This window comes from Canis lupus, chromosome 20 (assembly GCF_011100685.1).
Source record: "Canis lupus familiaris isolate Mischka breed German Shepherd chromosome 20, alternate assembly UU_Cfam_GSD_1.0, whole genome shotgun sequence".
Taxonomy (NCBI): Eukaryota; Metazoa; Chordata; class Mammalia; order Carnivora; family Canidae; genus Canis; species Canis lupus.
The window spans coordinates 25794995-25819856 of record NC_049241.1 but is presented as its reverse complement, the minus strand read 5'-3'; the positions used below and the strand labels follow the sequence as shown (position 1 = coordinate 25819856).

The 24862-nt window shown below is 40.9% G+C and overlaps 2 protein-coding genes across 2 annotated transcripts in view; both read right to left on the bottom strand.

The window, feature by feature from the left end:
* MAGI1 (membrane associated guanylate kinase, WW and PDZ domain containing 1) overlaps positions 1–24862 on the bottom strand; it is a 637460-nt gene that overhangs the window by 277051 nt on the left and 335547 nt on the right.
* Positions 20517–20734, bottom strand: LOC119864666 (NADH dehydrogenase [ubiquinone] 1 beta subcomplex subunit 1-like). The gene has a single exon (XM_038565916.1). It carries the CDS (start codon positions 20732–20734, stop codon positions 20561–20563), a length of 174 nt encoding a protein of 57 aa, XP_038421844.1. The 3' UTR covers positions 20517–20560.

Sequence of the window (24862 nt, the reverse complement as noted above, 5' to 3'; positions counted from 1 at the left end):
AGTCTTAGCATATCCATACAAGGCCATACATGAAGAGCTCCAGCTTTAGAGGGACTGAAATAATAGTGGTAACTGGTCACTGGTTTTCTAGAGAATGAAGATATACTTCTGAAGTCTGAAGCCCATGACTAGAATTACTATGAAGTGTAACTAAAGAAGTCACTATGTCTACAAATGTGGCAAGTAGGCTATAGTCCTGGCCTATGTTACCATAAAAAATATGAACCGCCATTAATCTAAATTGCTGGAATACAGGAAATGTGAGTAGAAATCCACCAGGTGAGTTAACTCACCCAACAAGCATCCAAAGGTCACCAGTGTTTTCAAAATAATATCAGAGGTATACAATCCCGGACATCAATATTTTTTTTAAATTTTGTTTTTTTATTTCTTTTCTTCTCTTTTCTTTTCTTCCCAATGGAAATTTGCATGAAACTCACAAGTTGGGGAGGAAGACAAAGTACCTTTTTGTACCTCAAAGTCATCTTTGTCTCCCTCTATCTTTACTACCTCACATCACACCAATCAATTCCATGCCTCATGGTTCTGGAACAGGCCCACTTCTTCCCACCACACCTCTCCTTGCTGGACTATTACAGACAAACGCCTTCTAGCCAGTCACCCACCTTTCAGTTTTGGCCTCTTCCATAGGACATAAAGCAATCTTTCTTTTTTTATTTTATTTTATTTATGATAGGCACACAGTGAGAGAGAGAGGCAGAGACACAGGCAGAGGGAGAAGCAGGCTCCATGCACCGGGAGCCAACGTGGGATTCGATCCCAGGACTCCAGGATCACGCCCTGGGCCAAAGGCAGGCACTAAACCGCTGCGCCACCCAGGGATCCCTAAAGCAATCTTTCAAAACCACAAGTCTAATTACCTTTCTCTGGCTTGTATTCCTTCATGGGCTTCCTAATGTGCTTAAATGAAATTCAAGTGCTTTCAGGTCTCAGTGTTATCTGGGCCATGATTTAAGGTTAGATGAGGGGAAGGGAGAGACACGTAAAACAATGTCATGTGTAATGAAATCATATCTTATTCCGGGCTTAGTACTAAAAGCGTCAAAGAAGCCAGACCACTGATACTCCAAACTATATATAAAACTCCTCCTAAACTGCCAGGGTCTGGGTTTTTGGAAGTTGAAAGGCCAAGCCTCAACCTTTCTAGTTTCTCTCTGAATGTCTATGTGCCTTTCCTTTCCCTGAAACAGTGAGAGAGAGCTAAGCCAGGGCTAGTATAAATCTGGCAGGAGTAGAGATTGGGAAGTTACTTTATTTACACTGTGACTCCATTATATAAAACATAGCTCCAACTGTGTTCAAAATATACATACACATACTCATTATATTTCCATGGGGTGGCAGGAGAAGGAGGGGCTGTTATACACAGAGTTATACAAGGCGAATGAACTAGAAAGAAATAGTCATACGGTAACAGCAATATCTCTGGATAGTGAGATTAGAAATGATTAATTGGGTTCTTAATACTTCCATGTGGTTTCTGCCATCAATAATGCAATAAGAAAAATAAATAAAAACTCTAAAAGTTTACTTCTTTTTAAAAAGATTTTATTTATTTATTTGAGATAGAGAGTGAGAGGGAGAAGCAGGCTCCCCACTGAGCAGGGAGCCTGACACAGGGCTTGATCCCAGGACTTGAGCTGAAGGCAGACATTTAACCAACTGAGCCATCCAGATGCCCCTAAAAGGATACTTCTTTAAAAAATTATATATACGTGCCTAGATATAGAACAGATGGCAAAGGTAGCATCAAATTGTTTTGGAATGGAAAGATTTACCATTTGTCCTTTTCTTCTAAGGCTATAGATCTTTGTGAGCACAGAATGGAAATTGTTGTTATTTGGTGCTTTCACAAATTATCTCCCCAAATCAATCATCTCTAAGGTTTTTAACATACACAAAGAAAAATACACAAAACTGAGGCCTCAGAAATGTACAGTAAAATCCCTAACTGGGGGAAGCCTGGGTGGCTCAGTGGTTGAGTGTCTGCCTTTGGCTCAGGTTGTGATCCTGGGGTACTGGAATCGAGTCCTGCATCGGGCTCTCTTAAGGGAGCCTGCTTCTCCCTCTGCCTCTGTCTCTGCCTCTCTCATGAATAAATAAATAAAACCTTTTTTAAAAAATCCTTAACTGGTTGCAGTAGACAGTCAGCATATGTTAAAGGCGTAGAGAGCTCTGTATAATGCTAACCCAGCCTGAATGTAAACAAAGGGAGAAGTATAATTTTGAAGTGTGGCCACCATATAATATTCAATGGAAAGGTTTTCCTGTCACTTTCTTTTTTTTTTTTTTAATTTTTATTTATTTACGATAGTCACACAGAGAGAGAGAGAGAGAGGCAGAGACACAGGCAGAGGGAGAAGCAGGCTCCATGCACCGGGAGCCCGACGTGGGATTCGATCCCAGATCTCCAGGATCGTGCCCTGGGCCAAAGGCAGGCGCTAAACCGCTGCGCCACCCAGGGATCCCTTCCTGCCACTTTCAAATCAAACATTCCATGAATAGTAAAAGTTTCAAATTCACAGGTTCATTCAACACATACTACTGAATTCCATTCTCTGTGCTAGTAAAACAGAAGCAGTGACTGCCTACTTCATGCACTAAAGAAGGTCTTTTTCACCTTTCATAGGTGTAGTTAAATACTAAGTTGCTAAATCGTATCTACTCTTACCTCTATTTACCCAAAAGCCACAGTATGAGTCTTGGTTAGGGTATGAAACGAACATCACTGTAGGGACCACGGATTGCTCTGTCTCCTGCCCACTGCATTTCTATTCCTAAATTTTTGAGTGTTGGATCTCAAATATTAAGAATATAAGCTACATTGACTTTATTGGACAGTTATTTTAGAAATGTGAAATCTTAAGTGTAGATTGCTCACAGAGTATATACATTTTGCAATTGTCAAATAACTTACAATTAAACATGAAAATGCCTCTTGCTATCACCCCATTTCTTTCATATCAATTTCGAGAGATGAAAATTGTCTCCTGCCTTGGAACAGCAAACCCAGTTCCAATCATCACAGGGGCCTTTAAAAGCGCCCTCTATTACCCATAATATATTTCTAACCAGCATGAAGGCCAGTGGTGGGGAGTGGAGGGTGCAGGAGGCGGGGATGTGGGGGGTCTCATTCTATTACCTGGCACTCTAGCACTGTGCCTGGGAACACAGACACAGGGAGGAGAGAAGAGGAGACAACATTTCACTGCCTGCAGTTCCAGATAGCAATGGAAGACACTTCACGGAGAATCCAGAAAGGCTTAAAAAACACAGACAGTGATGCACTAGTTAAAAGGAAACAAAATCTATATTCAGCTGCATGAAGCGTGGTACAGATTATTCCATACGCAACCAACTGTGACTTCAGAAACAGAACCGGTTCAAACACCAGCAACACAGATAAGAAAACAGAGCTTTTCTGTTCCTCCTTCTACTGAAGGCACAAAGGAATTCACACAGATTTATTAATTCAAAGAGTTTTTCCAGTTTGCTCACTCGGACACATGGAGGAGAACTCTGACTTTTTGTCATCCATCACATGGTGACCACAATTTATTATGGGACTGTGCTAGGCGCTGGCACATATTATTTAGTTCAATCCTCACCATGATAATGATAATGAGAATTATCATTATCTCTGGTCTAGAAACGAGAAAACGATGCAAGACAAGTTGAGAAATTTGTCCAAGTTCATACAAGCTTAGTAAGAGGCAGAAATCGGACTGGAACGTGGGCAGCTGAATTCCACTGTCTGGCGCTGCTGCATTCTCTGAGAAAAGTCTTCTTATTGAACAAAGAAATAATTTTCCTCGGTTTTTTGTTTTATGTTTTGAGTCTCTTTTCAAAGCTCTTGGTTCTACCTGGAGTTCAACACAGAAAGCTCTGTGTCAAAGACTTGAGAGCTGTCTGGGCATAACAGTGTGGGTCCCCTCTGGAACCATTCCATATTGTTCTATATGTTATGTTATGCTCAACAGTAAGTATAATCTTTTCTTTCCAGATTTCAGTTGTGTAATAGAAATACAATCCTCTAATGTCACCAAGTCTGCATCAGGGAAAGAGAAATGAAGTTTCATGACTAGTTTAAAAAAATATCCCTCAGTATCAGCAAGGAAATTTCACGCCATATATTGACAAAATTCTTTCTTCTTTTTTTTTTAAAGATTTTATCTCTTTACTTGAGAGAGAAACGGAGTGAGAGAAAGAGATGAGTGGGGGAAAAGGGAAGGGGAGAGGGAGAGACAGACCCCCCACTGAGCAGGGCATCCAACGTGGATCTCGATCCCAGGACCCGGGGATTATAACCTGAGCTGAAGGTAGATGCTTGACCAACTGAGCCACCCAAGTGCCCCAAAATCCCTTCTTCTTAATCAAAAGTTAGAAAATGTTGCATCCATCTCAGAGCCCATGTGCCTTGATGCATTTTATGGTCCTTTAAGCCTACATGTGACACTGAACACAGCAAGGGTCTGTTCTGCTTGGGTCTTCCAGTTGGCTTCCCAGGAGGCTTCATATTGGAAATTAGGTAAAATCCTGGTGTCAATATTCAAAGTATATCTCAGATCCAAAGGGAGTCAATTCCATATGCCAAACCATCATTAAATACAAAAAAACATATCTTTAAAGCATGCAGCTATGTAGAGATTTTCATAGAAACCAAAGGTCAACCAGGCTGTTGAAATAGGGTAGGTTTCAAGTCAAGGCCATTCCCCAACTGCAAGCCCTCTTTAACAAAGATGTTTCCTTTAACAGAGGCGTTTATTTGAGGAAAAAGTACAGTTTGCTCTTTAAATAAACTAGTTGCATGCAACTTTCCACATTCCTTGCTCCTGTATATACAAGACAGAAGGCTCTTTCCCTCACTATTCTTAATCCAAAGGCATACCTTCTATTTGTTCTATCTGGGAGGCAGTAGTAGCACAGGCTCTAGAGTTTGAATCCCAGCCACACACTCACACTACACCTTGGGCAAGATACTTAGTCTGCCTCTGGCTGGGTTTCCTTCTCTTTAAGTTGGTGATAACAACAGTATTTACCTCCTAGAGATGGTGTGGGGTTTGAAGGTGGAGATCTATAAAGTTCTTATCACACCACTCAGCAGGGGGTATGTATTCCAAAACACAAGCTATTGATATCACTATCCTTAGCTTCATTATCATCATATTTGTAACTGTGCTTCTTGTTTGGTATCCCCAGACAGATCCTGTGCTTACAGCAGAACATAATAGATATTGTTTCATTTATCCCCATCTTTTGTTAGATAGCCCCTCTTCATTTTTCCCCTGGAATAAAGAAGTTTGTACTAGAAGATTCCAGTGTCCTTTTACCTTTAGTGGTGACCTTAACCTATAAGCCTCTTTTCTATTTCATAACATTTGATATGCATAAGATTTGGAATTGAACACTGCTTAAAAATATTATTCTATATTTAATGATAGTTTGGTTTCAAACTGAACTTTGAAAATGTATTTGCCTTCTCTTTCCTCTAATACTGTCTGTAAGCCCCAAGATTCCAGCTTGCTAGCACCAAATCAAAGTACTAAACAAATGAATTATTTGGGAACACTCTTCTCAAATGTTAATGTGTCTCTCAATCATCTATAGAGCCTGGGTGAAAATGCTGATTCTGGTTCCCGAAGACTGAAGTAAGCCCTGAAGATCTGCATTTCTAACAAGCTCCCAGGTGATGCCAGTGCTGCTGGTCCATGGGCCACACTTTGAGTAGCAAAGCTAGAAGACACAAGTTATCCAACATTCTCTCTCTCTTTTTTAAAAATCCAACTTTGATTTTTTTTTTTTTTAAATCAGCTCATAAACCACTTTTCACCTGCCTACTCAGAGGAAATTTCTGTCCAAAGCCAAAACTAAATAAAATGCTAACAAAGCACAAAAATGTGCTGGGTCTAAATCTAAGGGCTTTCTCGCCGGGTGCTTTGATATGACTCCATCAGGCTGAAGACAAAATGATACTAGAAATCAACCAGCACTTATAACCACATCTCCTTTCTTTAAGGATTAATGATAGTTGCTCCATTTTTATGTGTTTCATGCCAGTCCTTTATATTCCCCTGATCCCAACCATCACCAGGTAGGTCCTATTCTTATTCCTATTTTGTAGAAAAGCAAAGTAAGGCTCAGCCAGATTATGTAACTTGACTAATATCACCCAGATAGGAATTACAGACTCTGCCTGACTTCTAAGCCCATGCTTGTAACTACTCTGCTATGATGTACAATTATTCCAGAACTTCTAGTTCTGCTTATGGAGAAAAACAGCACCAAACTACTCCCTGTGCCAGAGATGCCAGCCTCCGGCCCCACATATCCCAGCCCCAAATCTACACAGGAGTAGACAGTGAAGGAAGCAGGTGCCCAGGGTTTGCTGTGGTCTCTCCACATGTGAGATCCTGCTTGCAGTCTACAGCCTGCCCACAACAATACTGAAAAGACACAAATTATAAGTTGGCCACACCGAAATCACTCAGCTCTCCAATTTAACTGGTACTTATAAAATGACTCCTCTATGCTGTGTTGTGGGGTAAACACAAGAAAGAGACAGTGTAGTTTCAACCTACAATGGAACTCAGTATTTCAGTGATGCAAGACTTCATTGATTTTATTCATTTATTCCACAAATATTCACTCAGTGACCACCCCCTGTTACCCACTCTGTAGAGTACTAGGGGTGTGAAGGGGAACATGGGGAACAAGGCTTCACCCTCTCTGACTTCACAGTCAAGCAGTGGAGACATACATTAAATGTGCAATTACACAAATATTCACAACTGTGATGAATGCAATAAGGATCATGGACAAGATGCTCCAAGAGACTTGGCTTAGTCTATGGGCATGGGAATAACTTCCTAGAAAACTTAGACAAGGTTAGGATAAATACTCAAACACCCACATTTATTAATGTTTTGGGGAGGGACTGGCTACACAAAGCAACTATCCCTAGACAGCTCTGCTATCAACACATTCCTTGGGAACAAAGAACATTATTGTCTTTTGCAAAAAGCTTCCAGATCTCATTAGGGGAAAATGGGCCAGATTTCTACTCTTATCATATGATTACTTCAAGCCATGCTTAAAATCACAGAAAGCTGGAGTGTCAGAAAGTTTCCTGACATCTGTCTTCTAATGATTCTTTCCACTTTCAGATTAAACAAATTTGGCTATAATGAAACAAGATGAACAGGGAACATCATCTTGATGGGAGGCCATGATGTCTCGTCTTCCATAATAAGCTATTACAACACGTTGGAATCATCCATATGATGCCAAAGGACCAATTATTACTAGAATTTAATTCTGGGAATAAGATTGGTAGGGAGAAAAGCATCAAGTTCAAACAAAAATACACTCATCAAACTGGCACCTCGTAGGCACTTCATACAGAACACTGAACTACACCCCAGGATTCCAGCATGAATACTCATTTTCTGAAGTAAATGAGGCACCCTTCAGGACATGGAGTCATCTTTCCTGACATTATTTTAGAGCTCTAGAAAGTAAAAAACAAATTGAAAAGCCCAAACGCATACCCTTATGCACATTTGCTCACAGGATGGTTTGCAACTAGATTAATTGTGAGTATATATCCCCCCAGGGGGTAAAACCAGCCTTCTTCCATCCCTCGTCTAGAATCTCCAATGAGTGAGAAGCAAAGCAAATGTCAAACAACACCTCCATTATCATATGTAAATTACAGAAGAAATGATTTCCTGTCAACAAAATGAATGCTGTATGTTGTTTTGGAAGTGGCATCTTATTAAACACACAATTCATTTTCATATTTAAACAAGAACAAATTCAGTGGAAATCAGCCATTTAAAATGACATCATGGTTTTTCAAGAAAAAAAGCTTGGAAATTAACATTCTAAAATATATAGCGCAACACAAACCACAGTAACACATTGATGACCAGTAGGCCCTGTTGCAAAAAACTGGTATCAAAACTGGGCTCAGGTCAAGACATTTGAGTTGGAATCCCCACCCTGCTCCTTTTAAGATGGAAGATCTTGGACAGTGGAACAATGGATGTAATGTGAAGCGCATAAAGTTCATGGTATGGCACCTGGCACTAGTAGTTGTTACCTGTTATCACCATCCTTATAATAATCTTTTGTGTATATCTTTAGTGCTGCTACCAAGAAAGAAGGCCACTGACATTCTAAAAAAAAAAAAAAAAAAAAAAGGCAGGAATTACCAAGAACTCTACTATCAAATTCAGGATAAAGGCTCAATAAGAACAAGCCAAAAGGTGAATTATAAGAGAAAAAAAATAAAAATAATCAGAAAACTGGATCCACTCCCTCTCCACCAATCCATGAAGCCAAATTGTTTATAACGGACATGCAAATGGGTAGCTCAGACTGGTTTCACCTGAAAAAGTACTTGTCTAAATCAGGGATTAACAAACATTTTCTGTAAAAGACCAGACTGTAATTATTTTAGGCTTTGCAGACCATTCGGACTCTGTAGCAACTCTCAAATCAGCTGTTCAGCGTGAAAGCAGCCACGGACAACGAGTAGATGAATAAGCATGGATATATTCCAATTAAACTTCACTGAAACAGGTAGTGTACCCATTCCTGATCTAAACAGAAGTTTGAGAAGTCAGTATGGTAGGTTTTTGTAAACTCTACACCCAACATGGGGCTCGAACTCACGACCCCAAGATCGAGTCACCTCGAAATCATTCCACCAAATGAGCTGGCCAGGCACCCCAATGATAGGTTTGGTTTTGTTTGTTGTTTTTCTAGCAGATGGTTTTCTGTCCACTTCCTGAAATTCCCTGACAACTGAGGGCAGGGAATGAACAGCAGAGCAGAGGGGTAGGGTACAGGGCCGGGTTCTGAAGAACCTGTTCCAAAGAGCACCAACCTATGCTGAGCACATAGTGGGAGCTCAATACATATTTCTGAGATGCTTTATTTCTTTTAAAAAGAGCCAGGCACCTGGATGACTCAGTCGGTTAAGCATTTTCAGCTCAGGTCACAATCTCAGAGTCCCGAGATGGAGCCCTTGGAGGGCTCCCAGCATGGAGCTTGCTTAAGATTCTTTCTCTCTCTCTCCATCTGCTCCCCTCTCTCTCCCACTGTACTAAAAAATAAATAAATAAGAGGCAAGGTGACAGAATGAGATTGAAACAGGTGCAAATACAAATGACTTTAAGATAGCAATGTCAACATCTGTGAAATCTGGGAAGTGGCAGTCTTGAGTTGGTTATCTGTGCTTCTCAGAGTACTGGAGGTAAAGGACCAGGGCCTTTAACTTCCACATCGCTGCAGACTGATACTTTTATTTTTTATTTTTATTTTTTTAATTTTTATTTATTTATGATAGAGAGAGACGGAGAGAGGCAGAGACATAGGCAGAGGGAGAAGCAGGCTCCATGCACCGGGAGCCCGACGTGGGATTCGATCCCGGGTCTCCAGGATCGCGCCCTGGGCCAAAGGCAGGCGCTAAACCACTGCGCCACCCAGGGATCCCTGATACTTTTATATATAAAACAAAGACCACAGCATTGGGCAATTGCTATAAAAGTGTCTCAACTCTTACTCCCATTTTCTCTGTGGGCCTCCTTCTGGACTGATAACAGTTTGCAGACTGGTACCTGTCCTCAGACCACACTTTGAGCCCTGGGGATACTATTTTCTGGGGGGGTAACTTCCCCCTTGTTTTTGAAATATGGCACAACTGAAAATTTTAAAACAATAAAATCAGGAAGGAAGAGATGAACTGAAGACTGAATCTGAACATTTGGAGGCCATGAAGCCAATCTGCTGACATGCCAACCAAACAGGGGAGGCATGTGAAGCTTCTTTCATTCAAGAGGTATCTGCTATGGGCCAGGTAAGTACCTGTTCCTGGGCCAAGGCTCAGGAGTATAAGTCACAGTGCCTGCTGCCTTCAGGGAGCTTTCAGTTTGGTTGAGGGTTTTTCACACTGACATTGCTGACATTTTCAGCTGGACAGTTCTTTGCTGTGCGCAGCCATCCTGTCCTATGCTGTGTAGTATGCTTAGCAGCCTCCTGGCTTCTATCTACTACATGCCAGTTACACCTTCTCCAGTTGAGAAAACCTAAAAAGCCCTCTAGACATTGCCAGATGCCCCCTGAGCATCAAAATGACTTCCACTGTGAACCACTGGCCCAAAGTAAAGACTAATTACAGTGAACAAGAACTATAATATGCCAAACAGTGCAGGAAGGGGTCTGTGAAAAAACAAAAATTCCAACTATGTGGTAGCAATGACTGTCAGGAAAACGGTGGACTACATTTATCCTGCTCCATGACATTCCCACAGTTCCCAATTGTGTTGGGTTTTAGAACTGACTAGATGCCATCACCTGTGGTATGTCATGGAAGGTTCACAATAGCCCTGCCAAGGAATTACTGCATTTTGCCCTACATGGAAGAGAAAACAAAGATAATATCATTATCACCACCAATAACACAAAAGGTAACATTTACTGAGTACATATATACATAATCTATTATTCTAAGACCATTTTCACATTTAATGCTCATTATGCTCCTATTAGGGAACATCTAATATTGCCACATTGTACAGACAAAAAAACTGAGGTTAAGAGATATTAAATAACATGTCCAAGGTCACAGCACCATTAAGCAAAAGAGGGATTTAAATTTTACCACACTATAGTGGCTCCCCAATCAAGCTTCATACGTAGACACACAGTCGATCCTCATTATTCATGGAGTATGCATTTACAAACTTACTTCTCCTCTGCAATGTATTTGTTTTTTTTTTTTTAAGATTTTATTTACTTATTCATGAGACACACACACACACACACACAGAGAGAGAGAGAGAGAGAGAGAGAGAGAGAGAGAGGCAGAGACACAGGCAGAGGGAGAAGCAGACTCCATACAGGAAGCCCGACGTGGGACTTGATCCCTAGTCTCCAGGATCATACCCCAGGCTGAAGGCAGTGCTAAACCACTGAGCCACCTGGGCTGCCCCTGCAATGTATTTGTAAACTGAAAGTTAACACTCGCCACACTTCTGCAGACATGTATTTGCAGACATGCATAGACTGGTGAGACATTCTGGTCACCCAATGTGCATGTTATCAGAAGGGACCAAATAGGGTGATGCTCGACCTCATCTTTCACTTTTTTTTTTTTAAAGGTTATTTATTTATTCATAGAGACACAGGCAGAGGGAGAAGCAGGCTCCATGCAGAGAGCTCGACGTGGGACTTGATCCAGGGTCTCCAGGATCATGCCCTGGGCCACAGGCGGCGCTAAACCACTGCGCCACTGTGCTGCCCTCATCTTTCACTATTGATGTATAAACAAGTGCCCTTTTCATGGTCTATTTACTGCCATATTTTCACATGTTTGTGTTTGGGTGATTTCTCTATTTTAGATGACCAACAAGCACAAAAGTGCTGTCTAGTATTCCTATGTGCAAGAGGGCTGTGTTTTCCTTACATAGAAAATACACAAAAGATAAGCTTTGTTCAGGCATACATTAAAGCGCTGTTGGCCAAGACATCAATGTAAATAAACCAACAGGATGGTACACCCAGAAAAAGGAAGAGAAAATTCATCAATCTATACATGTGGCCAATCCATAAAGTGCTAAAGATCACACATTGGATGAAGGATGAAGCTATGGGGAAAAAAATCAGAAAAGTGGCTGAATATGTGGATTCTTGAGATGACAACCAAATATATATATATATATATATATATATATATATATATATATATATATATATAATCACAGTGGTCCCTGTTCTTTTGTGACTAAAAGCCAAAGACATTTATAGTCACATTACCCGGGTCAGGAAAATGTTAAATCTTTCTCATTCACTCTTTTATTTTAAAGATATACTACATATATGATTTGCAAAGAAATAGATATTAAATAACGTATCTGAAATAGAACCACAATAAAACAAGATTATGTACTGAGTGAATGATGAAAATGTTATGCCCCTATTACCCCTTGGAACAATGGCTCAGAATGTGCTAATTCAGCATGCATGACAACTCTACAGTGTGAATAAAGACATTGTACCTGGATTACTCTTAGAAATCCCATATTTCTGTGTTTCACTTCATAGCTCCTGAATTAAACTTTTCAGCAGTGGAACGTAGAAAACAATGTTTTAAAGCTCTTCATCCATAAACCTGTGTTTAATTAATCATTGAGATACATGATATTCTCTCACAAAACTTAACTATCCATCACCTCAAATTTGATTTGTATGGCATGGAGAGGGGCTCACAGTCCTACAGGGCTCGTGCTGTACAATAATTTGGTTTATATTTTTGCTTATAGGCAACAATTTCCCTAAACCATTAGACAAAAAAAATTTCCAATCACCCTTCATATGGTTATTCAAAAAGTAACCTCACACATATTCTAGCCAGAAGTCTACCCACTGAGGCAGAAGCCTTTCTATAACTAACTATAGTGACAGTAATTGTGCTGATCAATACACAGAAGGGGTTTGTCACTGACTCTCTATCACTGTTCTTAAATTTTAATTTCCCATGTCTTTGAAACTTTCTATTTGTGTGTATGTTTACCACAGACTATCACATTGCTAACCAGAGCAATGTTTTAGCATTGAGTATCTAGAAAAATGTTTAGCAATGAAAGATAATCAGAGGGGTACTTGGGTGGCTCAGTGGTTGAGCACCTGCTCAGGTCGTGGTCAAAGTCCTGGGATCAAGTCCTGCATCAGACTCCCCACAGGAAGCCTGCTTCTCTCACTGTGTGTCTCATGAATAAATAAATAAAATATTAAAAAAAAAAAAAAGAAAAGAAGGATAATCAGAGACACTCACATGACTATGAATAGTGAGTTGGAAATAGAATTTCTTAAGAGAACAAAGACTGGCTCCAGGTGGGATCTTAGGGTCATCCCCAAACGTCCAACAATGTGTATCTCTAATATAGAATTCCCAGAGGCTACTCAGCTGAACACAGGTCACATAAAATGCTTTAAAAAAGAATTCTATGGCAGGTGAGTCTGGAAAAGACTGGATAAAACTTTGTAGACATTCAATCACATATTACTGTAATAAAAACTCTGAGAAACCCGGAAGGGAAGAGAGGAATGAAACACGTCTAAAATACGTTTCAGTGAGCAGTTCCCTGACCGAGTTGACGATGGATTTCTTTTAAACGCCTATAAATTCCAGGGAACAATGTTGAGAAATGTTTGAATATCTTGGTGGCCGAGGCCACAGGGAAAGATAAAACAATCCAGCACTACGTTTCTTCAGTGACAGATCCTCACTCTCGCTTCTTCAGTATGAGGGGGCATTCCAGATCAATCACCACACAGCTTTTGCCCCCGCCACTGGAAATTCAAAAACTGCACCATTTGCTGCATGACCACAAGTAAGAGCCATCTTTAGGAGGAGATGCACACTGGGCCTCATGAAACACTTCTGCATGACAATATCCATCCCAAACTAGACCAGAGGACCCAGTTAAGCCTTTCAGAATCACCTACAACTATCCCATTGAAAGGGACAAGCAGGGATCCCTGGGTGGCGCAGCGGTTTGGCGCCTGCCTTTGGCCCGGGGCACGATCCTGGAGACCCGGGATCGAATCCCACGTCGGGCTCCCAGTGCATGGAGCCTGCTTCTCCCTCTGCCTGTGTCACTGCCTCTCTCTCTCTCTCTGTGACTATCATAAATAAATAAAAAAAAAAAGTTAAAAAAAAAAAAAAAAAGAAAGGGACAAGCATGAGAAAAGAATGTTCTCATCCAATAAAAATAGCTGTGTCCTGTTTGTTCACAGTGAGTAAAAATGGCTTCCTTCTCCCTACAAGAAAAGTAGGAGAAAAAAGTAGGAGAAGAGAGGAGAAAAGTCTTCAAATTGTGACATTTTCATTTTCAAAAGTCCTTTATCTCAATTATTTGGTGACATTAGAAGGGCCTCTAGGAAGAAGGGAGCATGGAGCTAGACTTCAGGTATCAATTCAAAAATGGATTAAGTGAGACCAGGGTATGCAGGTATATGTGCTGGCTGGGCTGACACGAGGGGCATGCTTCGATGTAGTTTGAAGAAAATGAACAAATGTAACAGGGAGAAGAGTCTGATTCATCAGAATTCCACGGTGGCCGATTCCTGTGAGAAACGCAGCCAGAAGATAAAACTTAATTATACTTTCTGAGGCCACTGGAGACATTCTTGCAGGAGGAGTGTGATGCAGGGGAGGGAAAGACTGCAAGTGTGGGAGAAGAGAGAGAGCCAGGAGGAAGGAGTGAATTTTCAGAAGTAATTTCAGGGGGACACCCGGGAGGCTCAGTCGGTGAGGCATTTGCCTTCAGCTCAGGTCATGATCCTGGGACCCTGGGATGGAACCCCACATCGGGCTCCCTGCTCAGCAAGGAGTCTGCTTCTCCCTCTGCCTCTGTCCTCCACCCCGCCACCTTACCCTCCTTGCCAGCCGGCTTGTGCTGTCTCTCTCTAGCTCTGCTCTCTCTCAAATAAGTAAATAAAATCTTTAAAAAAGGGGTGGGGGGGTAATGTTGGACACTCATGGAAAATTTTAATTAGTAACAGAGATTTTAAAGTAATAATGCTATAATGTTGAAAGACAATATGAATTCTGATCCCAGGTTGCCTGGATCCCCATCCCAACTCTCCCATTCACTCAGTGTGACCTGGGCTGCTTGCTTAAATTCTCTGTGCCGCAGGTTTTTCATGTGCAAAATGGAGATGTTAATAGTACATCTACCTCCAAAGGGTTGACATTAAATTTAAATGAGCATTTAAAGCACTTACCACTTGGCACAGTACCTGGCACACGCAAGCACTATTAAGCAGTCATGTTGCCAGAGCTGGCTCATACTGTCTCATGAGATCCAAATCCTTCCCAATTCCATCTTCACTGATATCAGCCATTGTTCACCAAAGCCACAGGCAGTTGTTAAACATTCATTGAGAGTCAGTTGTTAAAAATTTATGACATATCACACACATACACACACACACATGTGCTTAAGTGTGTACATATATATGTGTATACGGGCAGGCATATATACAAATGTGTTTGCCATCATTATTATCATTACTACGATTTTTTTAAGTGTGACTCAACCAGAGACTGAATCTTTTTTTTTTTTTTAAGTAAACTCTACACCCAACATGGGGCTCAAATTCATGGCCCCTAGATCAAGAGTTGCATGTTCTAGTGACTGAGCCAGCCCGGTGCCCCCAAAGAGACTGAATCTTGAATTCCTGGCTTTGATATAGATTACATGAAAAATCTGAGGTTGCTCCAAATTGCAAATGCTTATGGGGTGCCAGCAACAAGTATGACACAGGTGTTGTCACTGGGGCTACAGAAAAAACATGGTGAAGGGCCTTGCCCGCCTAAGGAGCATACAACCTAGCTATTTTTTGCAAAAATAATACCTGAAGTAAGACCCAAACTCACCCCATTTCACCTGCACCATTACCTCTTACTCATTTCCCACAGGAAAGGAAGAACAAGTAGGAATCTGGCACCAAATAGTTAGTGGGCACTGCTTTCCTTGGAGCCACTAGAGCTTGTCTGATCTTACTCCCTGCGCCCAGAAATCTCAGCTAATGTGGACAAATACAGCCATTGCCCTGAAGCTGTATTTGCTGTTCATCTCTCCTACTACACATACACAAAAAACCCAAGCCACACCTACATTTACATTTTTTCAAATTAATTAAAATCAACAAACATGTATCAGCCCTTAGAACGTGTCAAAGTGCTTTTAGTAACTTTCTACCTTTGGAAGCTATTCATTCACTGTTTTTAGCCACATCTTATCATACATCAAAACTGAAAAAGTCAGGGGCTCCTGGGTGGCTCAGTTAGTTAAGAGTCTGCCTTTCAGCTCAGGTCATGATCTCAGAGTCCTGGGATTGAGTCCCATGTTAGGATTCCTGCTCAGTGGGGAGTCTGTTTCTCCCTCCCTCCTCTGCCCTTCCCCTCTGCTAGTGCTCAGACTCTCTCTCTCTCTCTTTCTCAAAATAAATAAATAAAATCTTTAAGAAAAAACTGAAAGTCAGACTGTAATGAGAGTTAATTATAACACCTAATGTTTATTGAGAATTAACCATCAGCCATGCACATTCCTCTAAGTACTTTCCAATACTCCATTACACTTAACTCCTCATAACCCTGTGACATATCCTGTTAATATTCCCATTTTACAGACGTGAAGACTAAGCTTTAAAAGATTATACAAAAAATAAATAAAATAAATAAAAATAAAAATAAATAAAAAAATAAAAGATTATACAACTTGCCTAGGGTCACAGAGCTGGAGTGAACTAAAATTTGATCTGGAGTATGAGAAACTCTGGGACTCTAAGTCAGGTGCTTCTCCATCTCTGCACCACTGGCATTTGGGGCTAGGTAATTCCCTGCTCTGCAATGCTATGTGTTACATATGTTTAACATATCTCTGGCCTCTACCAAGTAGGTATCAGGAGCAAGTCCCATTTTTTAAAAAAAAGATTTCTTTAATTATGTGAGAGAAAGAGAGAACATGGGGAGAAATGGGCAGAGGGAGAGGGAGAAAGAGAGGATGTCAAACAGACACTGTGTTGAGCACAGAGCCTGATGCAGGGCTCCTACAGAGCCTGAATCTTAAGGTCACAACCTGAGCTGAAATCCAGAATCAGATGCCTAAGTGACTGAGCCACTCAGGCACCCTAGCAATTCCCATTTGTAACAATTAAGTGTCTCCAGTAAGAAGCAAACTCATTCACATGAGTTTGCCAAAATCCCCTCTGGACCAAAAATCATCCCTGGTTGAGAATTACTTCTATAAAAATTAAGAGAAATAGAGTAGAGGAATTCCAAAATCTGGCTATATATTAGAAATGCCTAAAGGATACATTCAAAAATAAGATTAAAAATGCAGATGCCAGGCTCTACCACTGATTCAGAAAATCAGAATTTATAGGGGCCCAGGATAATAGTCCTGGAAAAACTATTAGGGGAAACAGCTGAACACCAATTAGTCACGTCATCTTGGGAAATTACTCGCCTTTTCTGTGCCTCAAATCCCTTATCTATAAATTGAATGGACAAGGCTAGACTATATGTAAGACCTCTCCACGGCTGGCTAACAATCCATTTTGTGAAATCACGTGACACCCATCACTTTTCTCCTTGACAGGCTTCCATTCCACACTGCACACAGCAGCCCAAATCCTCAAAGGAAGAAGTATGTACAACTCCAATCTTTATATGACTATGCAACAATCTTGCCAAGGACAGATCCTTGACAGAAATACAATCTATTCCTTGTAGACACAATCTAGTGCAGAATCACTGCTAGGAAAAGGCTGATTTCCACTTCACATTGAAGAGACTAAAAACTTAATCCCAAATGAGAAATGGGATTAGGCAAAATGTTTGCTGCATCCATGAGAAAAAAAAAAACTCCCAAACCAGGATCACCATAATGTGTATTCACAAGTCAAATCTATGACTTGAAGTGACACCAGAAAATGTGTTCATGCTTTCAGATTCATGAACTGCATTTGTGTTATTTATGTAATAAAATGTAAAAGAAAAAAGTGGAAATTTTCTATACCCTAGATATGCAGGCTTTCATCTGAAAATCCCACATCCAATTCCCAACTGGACAGAATTCATTCCATGACAAGTAAGAACTTTAGAGAATCAAACCATCATTGCAATACCTGTATATACTAGTTAAGCCCAAAATGAGAAAATTGCTGATGACCCAAACCAACAGCTTAAAAGAAGACATTTTCCTTTGCTTTTACCAATTTGTGAATAATCTGCAGGTTACATCAGTTCAGGTCACTTCTACTTTACATGCCTGTTTGTAAAAATGAAATGAAAATGGTTACATTGGAAAGTGTCTGGAGTTGTTTAAGCAAAAATGAGAATAACTATTCTTCAAGAAGGAGAGGGAAAAAATTCCTTACAAGAATGTTGAACAGAAGGGCGTCGTAGGGGACAGCGGGAAATTTCCTGGATTAGGAGTTCATGATATAGCCTTCCACCCAGAAATTGTATGTTATCAATTAAATGAGAGATGACCTGATAACCACTAAATCAACTTATGAGAAACTGATCACGCAGTAAACAGATCTATAGCTGTAATTTCAAATCACCCTTTTAAATATTTACTACCAGCACACTCTAGGAAGGGCGGGGCTACTTAAGATTAAAGTGTTAACAAAATTATTCCAACTTTCTGGGTGAGTATGGAATTACAGAAGAAGGGAATCTATTGATCTTAAATGAGATACCACTAGGCTATGATCAAGAATGAAAAATTGTTTTCTTCTATCCCAGCTTCTCATTTGATGTGTTAGATAGGTTCTGAGAAGTCTGGTGCTAAAGAATACTTGTGTCCAAGCCCAATAGGGCATCACCTAGATGACTCCTACCGCCATCTGTTGGTGGCAGGCAGGACTGAACTTTTACTTAGGCTTGCAGGATTCTTTGTTCACATTGGATCAAAGTTCCTTAATTGAGTATCTATGTTTTCATGTGTCTGTTAGTCATGTAGATGTGTTATTTGGAAAAGTATCTATTCATTTCTTCTGCCCATTTCTTAACTGGGTTATTTGTTTTTATGGGTGTTGAGTTTGATAAGTTCTTTACAGAGACTAACCCTTTATCAGATACATCGTTTGCAAATATCTTCTCCCATTCCATAGGCTGCCTTTTAGTTTTTTTGGTTGTTTCCTTTGCTGTGCAGAAGCGTTTTATCTTGATGAAGTCCCAATAGTTCATTTTTGCTTTTGCTTCCCTTGTTTGTGGTGATGTGTCTAGTAAGAAGTTGCTATGGCTGAGGTCAAAGAGGCTTCTTTCTGCCTGTGTTCTCCTCTAGGATTTTGATGGTCTCATGTCTCACATTTAGGACTTTCATCCATCAGGGAAATACAAATCAAAACCATGATGACATACGAACTCACACCTGTCAGAATGTTTAAAATTAACAACACAAAAAACCATAGGTGTTGGCAAGGATGTGGAGAAAGGGGAATCCTTATGCACTGTGGGTGGGAATGTAAACTGGTACAGCCACTCTGAAGAACAGTTTGGAGGTTCCTCAAAAGTTGAAAAAATACTACTTTATGATCTAGCAATTGCACTACTAGGTAGTTAACCACACACACACACACACACACACACACACACACACGACTATTACTCTGCCATCAAAAAGAATGAAATCCTGCCATTTGCAACAACATGGATGGAACTAGAGGGCATTATGCTAAGTGAAAGAAGTCTGTCAGAGAAAGAAATACCATATGTAGAATTTAAGAAAGAAAACAGATGAGCATATGGGAAAGGGGAAAAGAAAAAAAAAGGAGAGAGAAGCCACAAGTGGCTCTTAACGATAGAGAACAAACTGAGGGCTGATAGAGGGAGGTTGGGGGGGATGAGTTAGATGGGTGATGGGTACTAAAGAGGGCACTTGATGTGATGAGCACTGGGTGTTGTATGTAAGTAAATTCTTGTATGTAAGTGAATGTAAGTTTGTAAGTCACTGAATTCTACTCCAGAAATCAATATTGCACTATATGTTAACTAAAATTTAAATTAAAAAAAAAAAACCCAAAGTTCCTTAATTGGATTTTACAAATGGAAGAACATCTTTAGACCATTCTTAATGGTATATTGCAGATATTCTGAAATATTTCTCATGTTTTTATCCCTTATATGACCAGACAATAAATGAATTCTCTGAAGGGATCTGGAGGTAAAACCTAAAATAATTGCCTCAAATTTCCTGATGCCTCATATTTTATCTTAAAATTTCGTATGACTTTGCATGGTACACTAGAGTAATCCATGTCTGGTTCTATGTAAAAATGTTTAAAGAGTGTGTATACTTTGACCGCTTACGTTTTACCACCAAATATTCAGGCTAAATTGAGGATTCATTTGAGAACACCATAGTTAGCTAGCCCAGCAACTGGCTTCAGGTTATCCTGGATATTTACAATCTCCAGAAATATTCTTGCCCCATTTTAAGAAAAACAAGCATGGGGGATCCCTGGGTAGCTCAGCGGCTTAACGCCTGCCTTGGGCCCAGGGCGTGATCCTGGAGTCCGGGGATCGAGTCCTACATCGGGCTCCCTGCATGGAGCCTGCTTCTCCCTCTGCCTGTGTCTGTGTCTCTGCCTCTGTGTGTGTGTGTGTGTGTGTGTGTGTGTGTCTAATGAATAAAAAAATCTTTTAAAAAAAGAAAAATAAGCATGAATTCAAGTCTGCCTCTGCCACAGTCTGCTCTGTGCCTACACTGAGCCTCATTTTCCTTATGTGTAATGTAAGGATATTGAACAGGAACTCTTGGGGTGCTTCCAGCGCTGGTCACCTCTGCAACAACGGCCATCAGACCTGCAAAGGCAAGCTCTACTCTTCTCCCTGCTAGTGAGCAACAGGTGCACACTGTTAAAAAAAAAATGGGATTTAAAAAAAAAAATTAATGTGCTTTTATTTCTCTCCTAACTTTTAAAATGTGAACATTCTGTAATTTAGTCACGGCCTTTACTTCCAGGTGACTTCTTCATTGGGTCTCAGTTCCCTTCTAAACAACAAACTTTTATTCCGGAAGGCAGTTAGCTTTTCATCATTCTTTCTGTCTACGTAACATCCAAGGACAAACCCCATAGGCACAAGTATATGTACCCAATGGTCACCAACAATCTGAATTACGTTCATCTTAAGTGCCGGAGCCTGGGTAACTCCAACGACCCCGTGACCAAGGTCAGAAAAATGAAATAATTCTAATATTTTATATAATATAAAATTTAATTAATAAAACATTGTAAATAGGCATTCCCTATCTCGTATATATTCCTAAAGGCTTTTTATTCAAGCTGGCAAAATACAAGCTCCCCCCACCCATTCTTCTCATTAGCAAAATGGGGAAATGCTTTACATGTGGGGTCACCTCATATCTACACACATTGTAACTCAATAAGGATAGACTTAGAAGGGCATCTGGCTAGCTCACTGGGAAGAGTGTGCAACTTTTGAGGTCAGGGTGGTGAGTTTGAGCCCCATGTTGGGTTGTGCAGAGATTACTAAAAAAATTTATTTTTTTTAAAGATTTTATTTTTTTATTCATGAGAGACACAGAGAGAGAGAGAGAGAAAGGTAGAGACACAGGCAGAGGGAGAAGCAGGCTCCACGCAGGGAGCCCGATGCAGGACTTGATCCCGGGACTCCAGGATCACACCCTGGACTGAAGGCAGGCACCAAACTGCTGAGCCACCCAGGGATCCCCTAAACAAAATTTTTTATTTTATTTTTTTTTAATTTTTTTTAAATTTTTATTTATTTATGATAGTCACACAGAGAGAGAGAGGCAGAGACATAGGCAGAGGGAGAAGCAGGCTCCATGCACCGGGAGCCCGACGTGGGATTTGATCCCGGGGCTCCAGGATCGCGCCCTGGGCCAAAGGCAGGCGCTAAACCGCTGCGCCACCCAGGGATTCCCCCTTAAAAAAAATTTTTTTTAAAGGATAGACTTAAGAGCTCAAGAGTGGAGCAAAAGTTGATGCTGAAGACTCAAGCAATGATCACATCAAAAGAGGTCTCAAAGAAAGAATTCTAAAAACTCAATAAGAAAACAACCCAATTAACAATGGACCAAAGACCTTAACAAACACATCAGAAGCCAAATAAGCAAATGAAAAGGTGCTCCACATCATGTGTTGTCATGGAAATGCAAATCAAAACAAGAAGACACCTGTTAGAATGGTCACAGTCTAGAACACTGACAAGTTCAACTGCTGGCAAGGATGTGAAACAGCAGGAATTCGTTTTTTGTTTTGTTTTGTTTTAAGATTTTATTTACTTATTCATGAGAGGTACAAAGGCAGAGAGAGAGAGAGAGAGAGAGAGAGAGATGCAGAGGCAGAAGGCTCCATGATGCAAGGAGCCCAATATGGGACTCAATCCTGGAATCCCAGGATCACGCCCTGAGCTGAAGGCAAATGCTCAACCACTGGGCCACCCAGGCGTCCGGCAACAGGAACTCTTATTCATTGCTCATAGGAATGAAAAGCAGTATACCCAGTTTGGAAGACAGTTTGGAGGTTTCTTGCAAAACTAAACATACTGTTACCATAGTATCAGCAATCACACTCCTTGGTATTTACCCGAAGGAGGTGAAAAATTATGTCCACACAAAACTCTGCACAGATGTTTATGGCAGCTTTATTTGTAGCCACCACATCATGGAAGGAACCAAGATGTCCTTCAGTAGATAAATGGATAAATAACCTGTGGTACCTCCAGACAGTAGAATATTATTCAGTGTAAAAAGGAATGTGCCATCAAACAACTAACCGAAAAGAAGGAATGAGCTATGGAGCCATGAAAAAATATGGAGGAACCTTAAACGCGTAGGACTACGTGAAAGAAATCAATCTGAAAGGTTACATCCTCTATGATTCCAACTATAAGACATTCTGGAAAACACAAAACTAGGGAGACAAAGGATCAGTGGTTGTCAGGGGTTGGGGTTGAGGGGAAGTATAAACAGGCAGAGCACACAGGATTTCTAGGGCAGTGAAGACACTCTAAACACTCCTACAATGATGCATGCATGTCATCACACATTTGTCTGACCCACAGAATGTACAGCACCAAGAGCGAGCCCCAACATACACTACGGACTCTGGGTGGTAAGGACATGTCCATGCAGGCTCACCAACTGTAACAGGTGTCCCACCCTGGTAGGGGATGCTGAGGGTGGCGGAGGCCTTTTTACATGAGGGGGTGGGGAAGATACAGGAACTCTCTATCTTCCTCTCAATTTTGCTGTGAACCCAAAACTGTTCAAAAAAAGAAACTCTTCACAAAATGGGTGTGTATGTAAACAAGATAGATTGTTCAGCAGCTTCGGTTTTCCCACGTGGTGGCCTGTGGATTCTTCACACTCTGACAAGCCCAACAAGATAATGCGCCGGCACAGAGAAGCCTGATGAGCATGAGCCTTCCGCTAATATTCTGGCAAACCCTGAAGAATGCAAGCCTTCAAATGTATTCTCTTTTTCTTTTTCTTTTCTTTTTTTTTTTTTTTTTTTTTTTTTGTAAAGACTTTATCTATTCATTTATGAGAGACACACAGAGAGAGAGGCAGAGACACAGGCAGAGGGAGAAGCAGGCTCCATGCAGGGAGCCCGATGCAGGGACTCGATCCCGGGACTCCAGGATCACACCCTGAGCTGAAAGCTGACGCTCAACTGTTGAGCTACCCAGGCGTCCCTCAAATGTATTTTCAAGAACAAAACGAGTCACTGTATTTCTCCCCTCTGATCGCAGACATTCCCAGTCCCTCAAGGTGCCAATGAAACTCTACATATGGCAACTCTATTTTCAGGAAAAATTGCAACGTGTAAGAAGAGACTGTGTATCACCAGCCTAATCCCTTCTGTCCCGCTTTCATAGACACAATTCAGCCTCCCCTCGTTCTACAGCAGCTATTTCCAGACAAGCTCCAACACCACCTTTCCCCTCAAGTGACCACCAGAAAACCCCGAAAACACAAACCAGAATCCCAGTGTGCCTTTCACCTGTTCGGTATTCCCTCTCCAGCCCTGCTCCAGGTGTTCTACAGTTAGAAGGCGGCCCCCCGCGCACCCTGCTGTATAATTCACACTCTGGTACACTTCCCAGTCAGATCAGTAGTCTAAATTTGCACTACCACAAAAGCTTCAAGCGATTAATCAGTTGCAAATCAAATATTAAAAATGAGGATTAATCTCATCACTGCAGCCTGACAGATGCATTTAGTGTTAATAAATAAACTTCAAACTTCCTGCAGACCCTGTAAAGTGCATTCCCAATTTGCTCTCGCTCCTGGTTCCTAATAAGGAGGAGGGGGAGAGCTCCATTGATATTCTACAAGTATTAAAGCAGCCGGCTCGGCTGTATCGCGGAAGAGGAAAGAATCAGAAATTAGAGGGGGCGAACATTCTGACTTGATGCTCTCTGATCCCCCTAACGAACCTTCAACCGCACCATCAGTCTCGATCACATCATGTGGGCAGGGAGATTCATGAGGCCAAATAAAAATACGATTATGATATTCAGGGACATGTGCAATCGAAGGATAGATGAAAAACCCCATATGTTTGGAGTTTGCAGTATAATTTAAAACAGCAACATACTGGCCTTAAAAATGAAACCCCCATGGCCTCCACACTTCAAGGATCATGGAAAGACGCTTGGTAAGAATAAACCAATTCAGAAAACTTGCCATCATCAGTTTCAAAGTAACTTCTGCCAAAGTGCAAATGGCGATTTAAAAACAGGGGCTAGGGGATCCCTGGGTGGCGCAGCGGTTTGGCGCCTGCCTTTGGCCCAGGGCGTGATCCTGGAGTCCCGGGATCAAGTCCCACGTGGGGCTCCCTGCATGGAGCCTGCTTCTCCCTATGCCTGTGTCTCTGCCTCTCTCTCTGTGTCTCTCATGAATAAATAAATAAAATCTTTAAAAAAAAAAAAAAAAAAAAAACAGGGGCTAAAGTGCCAGAAAAATACATGAACGTTTAGCAAGAACACATTAGAGCACACATAAGAAAGTTACATACTGTACACCTGAAACTCATCATAGGATATTATGCGTCAATTATACTTCAAATTTTTTTTAAAGTTATGTGTTGTGGAATGTGTAAAAAATAAGCAGAGGTGAACTCAAGTGAACGCATATAGCATTGCAGCACAGCAACGCATTAGTGTATTAGAAACAAAACAAAAATCAAACCCACCAGGGACCAAGTATTACTTAATCCCAAAAGTGAAGAAAAGTACAGTAAAAAGATCTGCTGGGGTCTGAAC